The 11,244-nt window shown below is 44.1% G+C and overlaps 1 protein-coding gene and 1 long non-coding RNA gene across 2 annotated transcripts; one reads left to right on the top strand and one right to left on the bottom strand.

Annotated features, from left to right (window-relative positions):
- The first annotated feature begins 2,346 nt into the window (after positions 1-2,346).
- LOC311010593 (uncharacterized protein) lies at positions 2,347-4,001 on the top strand. Its single transcript, XM_084005145.1, has 2 exons — positions 2,347-2,539; positions 2,994-4,001. Exons 1-2 carry the CDS (start codon positions 2,358-2,360, stop codon positions 3,868-3,870), a joined length of 1,059 nt encoding a protein of 352 aa, XP_083861271.1. The 5' UTR covers positions 2,347-2,357; the 3' UTR covers positions 3,871-4,001.
- Positions 4,002-4,809: 808 nt separating this feature from the next.
- LOC311010868 lies at positions 4,810-6,066 on the bottom strand. The gene is made up of 3 exons (XR_014596833.1): positions 5,617-6,066; positions 5,449-5,528; positions 4,810-5,233 (listed from the first exon to the last, which is right to left on the bottom strand). It is a non-coding gene; the product is annotated as an uncharacterized lncRNA (long non-coding RNA).
- Between the last annotated feature and the right edge of the window lie 5,178 nt (positions 6,067-11,244).

The following is an 11,244-nucleotide window of genomic DNA, read 5'->3' as shown; positions in this document are numbered from 1 at the left end:
AATCCTGATATTGGTGGGGTTTTTGTGGCCGTTTTTGGTACTGCATGTCTTAATATCCTACAAGTAAACATCACAGGAGGGCAATTCAAATGTGTTTTTTACCATTTACCAAATACTTATATGTGACTAAATACTACTGATACATTTTGCCTTATGAAAACATTAAATTGTAGCACAGTTGTAGTTATAGAGGCAATAAGTCCTTGGATGTGAGTTGAACATGCTGAAAGCAGCTTTTAATGTCTTAAACCATGAACAAATGAATTGAAGACTGTACATTTTGTCATACTTTAAGTATATAAATTACACAACCAAATCAAATAATAATCTTAATTTGAGCATAAAGATTTTACATTACAGTAGAAAAGTCTCCAAAGTTTGATATTGAATAACAGTTTGTCTCTGTGCTCACTATGAGACAATATGTGAGTTGTGTGTATGATCAGAAATGGTGGATAGGAAGTATCAGAGATGTTTCAGATGAAGATGTACTGGTTCAGTTCATGCATGGCCCTGCCAAGAGTTTCTACTGGCCAAGAAGAGAAGACATGTGCAATGTCCCACTGCAGCATAGAATTGCAAGGATTGACGGTCCCTCTACAGAAACTGGGTGCATGTATGCCATCAAAAAAGATGAGCACAATAGAGCAGAGATGTACATTAGACTATTTGTAAAGTCACTGCCAAATTAATGAATGTGACTAAGGAATTGGATCTAAAAGATGAAAAATGTGTGATCCCTCATAGTGAGCATAGAGACAAACTGTTATTCAATATCGCACTTTGGAGACTTTTGTACTGTAATGTAAAATCTTATGCAAAAATTAAGATTATTATTTGATTTGGTTGTGTAATGTATGTACTTAAAGTATGACAAAATGTACAGTCTTCATTATTTTGCTATGTTTGTTCATGGTTTAAGACCTTAAAAGCTGCTTTCACCATGTTTAACTCACATTCAAGGACGTATTGCCTCTGTAACTACAACTGTGATCCATTTTAATGTTTTCGTGAGGCTAAATTTATCAGTAGCATTTAGTCACATGTAAGTCTTTGGTAAATGATAAAAAGCACAATTGAATTGCCCTCCTGTGATGTTTACAAGTAGGCCGTTAGGACATGCAGTACCAAAACCAGCCACAAAAACCCCACCAATATCAGGATTTTAAAAAATCACTGCGACAAATTGAGGCAAAACACCCTCCCGATTTTTTAATATGATTTTAACAAGAATATGATCTTTAAAAAAAAGTAAGTTTGGACCTGATACGTGTTGTCAGTTTTTTGGAATATGACTCTGAAGTTGGGCAAAGATGTGTTTACTTCCATTTTTGAGCCTTAATATCTGTGAAACTAATCATCTGAGAGAAACCATATTTTGTAGAATGTTTAAGCTAACACCAGAGATAGAGGCAGAAGTGATAGAAGTCTTTTATCTGCAAAAATGGGATCTCAGCCATCCTTCAAATGTACTACTTTATTTCAACAAGCCCCTTTTTAAGTACCTACCATACTAGGTTATCATTGAGCTACACCCCTGATATTCCATGTCTGGAGGCGTTTAGTAACAGATATACACTGTAGAAATTTTGAAGGCCACAGGTGAGATAGTTTTCTAGATATTGCCGTTTAAAAATGGCTTTTCAGAGCATGATGCCAAAAACCGTCTAAACTACCCTTCATTGAATGATGTTTCATGAGAAAACTATTGAAAGTAGAGACCTAATATTTTGGATTTGTCCTATTAACAAGTGTGTCTTTGTACTTGAATTTTTTCAGGACATTCTGAGATGGTCAGGTGGGAGGCATTTGATGAAATGACACGGAATGACCCAAAGGCTATTGTGACGTACTTCCGCTGAAATGTCAGCCACCGCGATTGCTTCCGGGAGCATAGGCGTCTATTTGTTTTGGTAGGTAGCTGCTACGCTAATGTTAGTTGACAAGACATGAAAAAGTCAACTTTTAAATACCAGAAAGTGTCTGGTACAACTGCGGAACACTGCTGTGTACCACAGTGCCAGGCATCTGCAAAGTACAATTCTGTACTTAGTTTTTTTACTTTTCCGGCCGATGAGGAGCTGAGGCGTAAGTGGATTGTCGCTATCCGCAGGGACAAATTTAGTGTAACGTCTCACACCCGGGTGTGTAGCCGGCACTTCAAAACTGAAGACATCCGTGAACCAGCAGCAGAAACAGGTCGACGGCTGTTGAAAAGGGGCTCTGTTCCTGTATTATTTGAGTGGAACAACTTCTCCCTTCCACCTACAAGACCAGGAGTTTGGGAGAGAAGGGAAAGACCGCCGCCAGAGGATGACTGGGAGGACACACCGGATCACGTAGCATTCGACGTCCTCATGCAACACGACTACGCGTCGAAACCTGAAGCTGCAGTCGTTGATTTGGTGTTGGAGGAAAATACGTCTCTCCGGGAGGAAATTCGCCTGTTACGCCAACAGATCGAGGGCGTTACACTGAGGCAACGGTTTGGCATTCACCGTTTTGCGGCCTCGGACAAGGATATCAGGTTCTTTACAAGGTAAGTCTACTCTAGATATGTAGGCTGAGCCTGTGTGTGTGTGTGTGTGTGTGTGTGTGTGTGTGTTGGAGATTGTAAAGTACGATCATGTTGTGCTGTAGTGTTAGCTGTAGTAGGTATACTGTGATGTAGTAGTTAGCTGTAGTGGGTATACTGTGATGAACCCCAAATAATACATATCCTTGCCTATTTTAAGTGGGAATACTGAGGTGGTGATGCTTTTTAAGTGGGTATACTTATCACGTAGACTACACCACTGATGTGACGATTGTAAGCAATGAGTCAGGAGCACACTGTATGTAGGGGATTGCAGTATGTGTGTTCTGTCAGAAAAACTCTTGTGGTGTAATAGTAACACCGCCACCCAGGTACATTTAATTAAAGTTATTTGTGTACATTTTGTGTAGTTAATTATGAACAGTTTTTTATCTGTATCTGTATTCCATTTCTTTAGGTTTGCATCATATGATCTACTGATGCGTTTCTGGGGCTTGATTGCAAACTCTCTACCATCCATGGTCAGTGTTCGACAAGCACAGAGAGGAGCTCTCACAGAGTCAAACGCTTCCCATTCCCTGCAGCCCATTGACGAGTTTTTCTTATTTTTGAATTACCTTGCCCTTGGGTCCAAGCAACGGGACCTTGCTGACCGGTACAGTATCCATCAGTCCACGGTCAGCAGAATTATAACAACCTGGAGCAACTTCCTGTTCACAGTACTCGGCTCAGTGAGGATCTGGATACCCGAAGACGAGATACAGAGAAATCTGCCTGCAGACTTTAAGGACTACCCTGACACCACAGTCATCCTTGACTGCACTGAGCTGCGGTGTCAATGCCCATCTTCCCCTCTCCTCCAGAGTGAGGTATTTTCCTCCTACAAGTCCCACTGCACTCTGAAGGGGCTCATTGGGATCGCACCACATGGGCCAGTGACATTCGTCTCCGCGCTGTTTGCTGGGTCTATCAGCGACAAACAGATTACCCGTGAGTCTGGTGTCCTCAGTCTGCTCAAACCTGAGATGGCTGTCATGGTAGACAGGGGCTTCCTCATCAATGACATTGTGCCTTGCAAGGTCTACAGGCCACCCTTCCTCTCTGGCAGGTCTCAGATGTCTGCCTCTGAGGTTACGGAGACACAGGCCATAGCCCGTTTAAGGGTGCATGTTGAACGCTCCATTCGCCGGGTCAAGGAGCACAAGTTCTTTGATTCAGTGATTCCCCTACGGGTTTTTGGGAGCATTAACCAACTCTACACAGTGGCTTGTCTGCTTACCAACTATGAAAATGGGCCACTGGTAAAGGCTTGGGCAAAGAAGCCTGAGGTCTGAGGTCTTTCTAACATGTACATTTAAAAATCTTAATTTTGTTCAAGAATCCTTTTTATAACCCCTTTCAATTCCTTAATCTTATCAGTTTATAGAGTTGAGTGTATATTTGTTTAAATATTGTTATATTTGTTTGTATACACCTTTTGCTACCTTATTAAAATACTTCTTTGGTCAATCTTCTTTTGTTTGGTCTCATTTTTAATTACTGTCTCTTACCTTTTAAAACTTAAGCCATACAAAACACTGAAATGCTTAGATCCAAGTAATTTATTACTCATTGACCCTAAACATTACATCACAAACAAAAACACAATGCAGCAACATTTCACTGATGAGGTTGAAATTTATTTCCTACACAGTAGCTTCAAAAACATTTACACTGCGATCAATTCATTAGTTTGCCAAAAAGGCATTGAGGTAGAAATAAAAAAAGAAATAGTCAACTTTTTCTTTAATGGTTTGTATGACTTCCATGTCACGGGGAATTCTCTGGATAAACATGTCATCTGCTGTGTAAATGACAAAGTCACACCAGTCACACCCAGAAACCAACATTTGTCCCTGGACCTGCCAGTAATAAGGATGGGATTGTCTCAGTGTTTGTGTCCCATCCTTTATCCTAATGTAAGGGCAGTCCACATAGCTAGCTACGTTTGGGCATTTAATTTCTAATAGGCCAAACACTGGCTGCCCCACAGGATCATACACTATCCCATCGGGTGTTGACCCCATCCATGGTGCCTCAGGGTGGATCAGGAACCCACATGGGTAGTGGTTGACCTCCCTTACCTTGCAGTACTCCTCTAGTGCTACAGGCTCCAAGGCAAGACCCCGCCGCATGTCAGCAGTCTGATGACACGATCCCAGAAGCCTTTTTGCAAGGTTCTCAGCAGAGCTTTCCGCCCTGGTGTGGCAAACTTCTCCAAATTTAGTAGATGTGATGCGGCACCTCCTCAGTTGGTGCCACTCAACGCAGGAACTCTGCTCTCGTGTGCTCTTTTCAATTTGGTGTGCTGTCTCAAAAGATGTCACGAGGGATACCAAATGATGGTGCTGGTGTTCAGAAAGTACAAATGAACAGGTAGAGGGTCCGAGTCTGTAATATGACAGTGGCAGCTGTGGGGGAGAAGGGGCATCTGTGTGCGGACGGGTACTGGGGACTGTCCTTATTGGTAGCTGATAGGACAGCACACTTCCCTCCTGCACCGGACCGAACATGGACTCAACCAGAGGAACATTGCTGGATAGCGCCATTACGGTGATCATGGGAGCTTCATCTGCACTAAGTCCATGGTATGCCTCCTGAACTTTTAATGTGGAGATGTCTGGCAGAGGGCAGCTCACTCCTTTATACAAGTTGCTTCTGTGGAAAAAAAAGAGAAACAAATGTGTTGTAATTAAGAAGTAATAGTAGTAGTAGAAACACATACTTCATACTTAGTATATAGTATATAACTAACTATTATACTATATAGTATATATACTATATATATATATATATATATAATATATAATTATATTATTATTATACTATATTTAGTATATAATATATAGTCATAACATCATACTAACACATACCTTATTCCTTCTGCAAGCCTCCTCTCTCTTGGTCTGGCTGATATGATGACCATGTCATTAACTGGACCAGGTTTAATACCCTGCATCAAAATACAAACATGTTTGAGAAACATTCAAGAGATATCCATACTTAATGACAGTCATGAAAGTCATTAAAAGGCTTGCTACCATGGTCCTTGGTTTGTGCCACTTTTGTTCAGTTTCTGTGCAGCTGAACACTGGGGGAACTGATGTAAGCCTCAGCTGGGAGTAGTGCGCCGTCTGGTACAGTAGAGCTGCCACATGACAGCACAAAGCTGTACCTGCCACACAGGTACACTGGCATCTCTCCAACACCACCAGCTTAGAATCCCTTAGCACAATCTGTTACAAACCCAAATATTTGTTAGAAAAAATGTACCAGCTAAAACTGCAATTAAAAACAGACAGCCTTTCACACACTACATTTTGTTAGTGAAACTTTGTTAGTGAACTTTTAAATATGTAAATGATACAGGGATTGATACAATTTAGCCTAGAGTTGACCATGTCAAATGTAATAGGATTGATCAGGATTAATCTCATTTTACTCATTTTAAAATAGCAGTGCAGAATAAGTAACGATAACTTCTAACAAAATCTTGCTTCTGTGGGAGTCATATCACATGATATCTCAGGTACCATATGATTAATATAGTGCAATGATTGTGTATTATTTGTATCTAATTCACAGCAATGATATAACTCACAGAAACATGATTTTGACAAACAGGAACCTGTTTCTTTTGAACCTGAACTGAACTGAACTGAACTGAACTGAACCTGCAGGCTGACTTTCCCTTACACTCAGACAGTGAGGCTTCTGGCTTTTCCTCATAGATCGGAAGCACTCCGACCTAACCGTGACCTCTCCTCCTGACTCCTTGTTTGCAACTGTGATTAACATTGAGGTTAGGGTATCGCATTTTCAGAAACACAAATGATTCACGACATTAACCTATCACTCTGCTTACGTTGTTAACACTACTTCTTCACTGTGCTAAAGTAAACCGGAAGTTGTGCTACTGGCTGAAAAGTCCGGAAGCATCCGAACGGAAGTCCGCGGCATATAGGGTATTGAGCATCGTGTCAACGCCACAGCCTACCTGAGTATTGTTGCTGACCATGTCCATCCCTTTATGACCACAGTGTACCCATCTTCTGATGGCTACTTCCAGCAGGATAATGCGCCATGTCATAAAGCGCAAATCATCTCAGACTGGTTTCTTGAACATGACAATGAGTTCACTGTACTCAAATGGCCTCCACAGTCACCAGATCTCAATCCAATAGAGCACCTTTGGGATGTGGTGGAACAGGAGATTCGCATCATGGATGTGCAGCCGACAAATCTGCAGCAACTGCGTGATGCTATCATGTCAATATGGACCAAACTCTCTGAGGAATGTTTCCAGTACCTTGTTGAATCTATGCCACGGAGGATTAAGGCAGTTCTGAAGGCAAAAGGGGGTCCAACCCGGTACTAGCAAGGTGTACCTTATAAAGTGGCCGGTGAGTGTACATGACTATGACTATATAGATAAACACTTCTCCCTGGACGGACTGATAGGGCTGAACATATTGTCCACTGGCGGATGTCCTGGTGTTTGTGGACTCGCTCTTGCTTCTGCTGAGAACGCTCTTGCTTCTGGTGATGCAGATTGGCTGTCCTCCCTGGTCACACACACATGGAAAGCGACTCCCAACCGTTCTGGTGGTCGAATACCAGGTCTCTTGTCTGCATTCCACCAGTCCCGCCACATCCATCATGATTGGGGTGCTTGTTTTGGTCAGGTACTCCAACTCTTCCCCTTGTGCTACACAAAAAGGGAAAATCAAATCATTTGGTTTACGTACAACAGGTGGTCATGTTGTTATTACTTCATTGTGATTCCGTTTTTTGAGTCTATATGGACATATTCTTGAGTCTTCATTCCATCCATTTAAGTGTCCTGCCATGATCATTGCACAGAAGGCAAAACATTCAGCTATATCTGGACAGCTTCCTATGCCACTCCCAGGCAGTGGCATGAGCTGTGGAATTTGTTTAGCATTATAACAGGCAATACACTGTCGCTCTCTCTTCTGTGCTTCTGTTATAGTTTAGTTTGGTCAAATCTTGTTTTTCTCGTTTACTCATCAGCCGAATCCATTTATTGGCCTCTACTGTTGTCATTGTCTGTTTTGTGTCCATTTCTTGACACAGAGGGCCCTAGTTTCGTGGCGCAGCGCAGGGCGGCACAGGGTGGTGGAGCCGGCGTAATGCAAGTTTCGACCCGCGCAGCCTTGCGCACGGTCAGTTTGGCAGTTTGGTGGATCACCTGCGCCAAGATGGGTGTGGCGGCGCAGCAGGGGGAGGCGTCACAGATTCAGCTTGGCGCTGCGGAAGTTTCGTGGCAAAAAGCCTCGCCGAGACTGTGCTGAAAGCTCGCCAGCTCCAACCTGGTCTACTCTCGGCGCAAGGCGTAAATAAAGTCCATTCATTCAATGCAAATCACAGCTGGCGGAGTGGAAGTTTGGCTGACGGCGCGCAGTGCGCACACGTCACCGAGACCTCACAGGCAGCTTTCCACAGTTCCAGGCACATTTAAATGCAATAAATAATCACAACAAACACTATTTAATGCAACTAATTGAATCAACACGTGAATTTATATCTATATAGATTGTCCCGTCACATCTGACGTCAGATCAAAGGCGGATTGCACGCGTAACGGAAACTCAGCCTCTCGGACCAAAACATCTCCCTCTCTCTCCTGTTTTTTTATAATATCGGCATTGTTATTATTATGATACGCGTGGTGGGAGCGGCGGCGCTGCTTCTGTCATCGGGTTGTCAAGTGACAGATCTTGCACTGAACCTCCCCTAACGCATTAAAGGTGAGGAGAGGAGCTCATTTGATTGGTGAAGATCTGAATTGGCTGTATTAATCCCAGTCCACGCCTCGTCTCCTCCTCGTCTCCCACTCACGCCTTCTTCTCCTCCCTCTTTCCCACTTGCGCGGGTGGGCGAGACGGGAGGTGTGCCTGCGCAAGGCAGATTGATAGCCTCTTACTGGTGTCGTTGCGTAGGCTGCGAGTCCGTCCTGGCGATGGCGGGGCGGCGGTAGTTCGTGAGTCCCCGGCGTCAGCGGGGGACGTGACGAGTCGGCTAAGTCCAGACGAGAGCGGGGCGTTTTTCCTCTTGTTGATCAAGCTCGAATAAAGAAAACAGTTTGTGTTTCTAACTTCCGCGGGCAACAATATAATCGCACGCTTGGCGATTTAGTCAGCTGACTTCAGACAGAAGCAGGGCTTCCGGCTGGTTGCTGAAATAAAGAAACCGTTTGTGTTTCTTCTTCTGCAGGTAAACATAGGATTGCGCGGTTGTGGCAATCTCTCAGGATCCAAAAACGAGTAAAAGAAAAGGGGCGAGTCGCGGAAAACGGGGAAAAACAGTCTGTCGCTCGTCCAGCGAGTTTCCGGAGAAGACTGTGGCCTAGGACAAAGGAAACGCTGCAGACGTTATAAGTTGGTCTCCTGTTGCAGCGGTGTTCTGCGGTGGACGAGTCCACCTCCCGTTGCAACGTGGTGTTGCGATGGAAGAGAGAGTTCTTAAGGCGGCGCCGGTTTATATAGCTCACGGTTGCTCCCGGGGAACCCCTGGGGTACCTGTGGTTGTCAGCCAATAGGGCACCAGTTGTGTGACGTTGCACTTCGCACCTAGGTGCGAGGTGAAACCAAAATGGCGGTTGTAGTTTTCTATCTCCTTTGTTCCTTTGTCCTGACCGCATGTGAAGGCTTTTGTAGGCCGCATTGTGTAGTCCTAATGGTGAGGTCCCAAAATTTCTGTAACAGTGTGTGGCCTAACCTCAGCCACACCCCTTTATATTGAGACTGAGTACAGTTTTCGGTTATCTTTTCCCTTATTCCAGGGTGGTGCCCCGTATATATATGATTATATCATTCACAAGCTCAGTAAGTGATCTACCATCAGTTAAAAGACCGGGGTCCCGCCGAACGAACGCCAGTTCATTCACGGGCTCCCATGTGATGGTAATAGCTTACTGATCCTTTGTGTATTACGCGCGCATTCTCTCTCTCTTTGTTCTGGCTAACACACATGTGCACACACATACACCGCCCCCACACGTATCCTACGCCAGCTGTTTCCGTCTCCGGACGCTAAGGAATAGCTCCATCTGGTGGCTGTACCCGGCCATCTCTCGCTCTCTCTCCCTCTCTCGCGATTCTATCTGACGTCAGTGGCTCCGCCCCTGAACGCTGTGAGGAATAGCTCCATCTGGTGGTCGCGCCCGGCCGTCTCTCTCTCTCTCTCTCTCTCTCTCCACACGCACGCACACACACACACACACACACACACACACACACACACACACACACACACACACACACACACACAAACACACACACACACACACACACACTCCACGTGTGTCTGTTCCTTTGTTTAGCTTAGCTTTGTGTGTTAGGTAGTTAGGTAATAAGGCTTTGTTAATTGCAGTGTTATTGATTGTGATCATTATTACTGATTTTAATAAACCTTATTATATTATAACTAGCGGTCTCTTGTGCTTGTTGTGTATATGTCACTGGATAACAGCAGGTTGTGAAGGCTAGTGCTGGAATTTCACGCCTTTTTAATTGTTCGATTGTTTTTATACTTCTATGCCAATGATCACGATGATTGACATGTGAGTATAAAACCTTTATATTGAGACTGAATACAGTTTTTGGTTATCTTTTCCCTGATCCCAGGGTGGTGCCCCGTTTATTCATGATTATATCATAATAATATATTAAATATAATTATTAATATCGATAATCATATTGACATTAATAATTAGCTGTTGATAACCAAATCTGCTCCTGCTACTACCCCAACAGAAATAAACCCAGCGGCGTGGGTGCACAATCAGCATTCGAATACAACAATACAGAAAGCAACGGACTCAGCAGTCTGTGATCAAAACTTAAAACACGTTAACAAGAATTACAAGCATATCCTACACTATCGAATCTCTGCCTCTGCCCAGACAATAGCCTCTTACTTTTGTCGATGTGCTTGAGTCTGTCCTATGCGGTGGTGGCGCTTCTTGACGCGGCGGCGGTGGGCTGTGGTTCGCGAGTCCTCGTGCGGCAGGAGGGTGCAACAAGTCGGTTGAATCCAGACGAGAGCGTGTCTTATCCTTCTCGCTGATCAACTCGGCTGAAGAAAACGGTTCGTGTCCTTTACTTCTGCAGGCAAACGATAAAATCGCGCAGTGTGGCGATTTGCTGACTCCAGACAAGAGCAGAGCTCAGAGGTTATCCTTCTTGCTGGTAGCTTGCTGGTAGCTTGGATGAAGAAACAGTTGTGTTCTTCTTTCTGCAGGCAAACAGGAGTCGCGCGTGCAGTTTATATATCCCACAGCTGATCCCGGGGACCTCCTGGGGTCCCTGTGGTTGTCAGCCAATAGGGCACCAGTTGTGTGACGTCACATTTTACACCTCAGTGAGAGGAAGAGCAAGATGGAGGTTTTTGGGGGTTGTAGTTCTTTTATCTCCTTTGTTCCTTTGTTCTGACTGCATGTGAAGGCTTTTGGCCATCATGCAGGCTGCTCTGTGTGTTGTCCTTAGTGAGGTTCAGGATCAGGTTAATGCATATTTTTGATTGATCTGTAACAGTGATAGTGGGAGGACAAAGTGTCCATGGCAGCTTCTCCACAACCCTCAATGGGGGGTTGTTGTTCTGATTGCTCCTCTCTGTATCCAAAGTCGTTTTTCAGCCTCTGGAAC

Source organism: Eutrigla gurnardus (genome assembly GCF_963514095.1).
Source record: "Eutrigla gurnardus genome assembly, chromosome: 3".
NCBI classification, from domain to species: domain Eukaryota; kingdom Metazoa; phylum Chordata; class Actinopteri; order Perciformes; family Triglidae; genus Eutrigla; species Eutrigla gurnardus.
Note: the sequence above shows the minus strand (reverse complement) of the source record. Positions and strands in the feature narration are given on the sequence as shown.

Coding starts and splice junctions, on each gene's coding strand:
- LOC311010593 (XM_084005145.1), top strand. CDS start 2,358: ATGCAACACGACTACGCGTCGAAACCTGAAGCTGCAGTCGTTGATTTG. Junction 2,540..2,993: donor GATATCAGGTTCTTTACAAG/GTAAGTCTACTC, acceptor CCATTTCTTTAG/GTTTGCATCATATGATCTAC.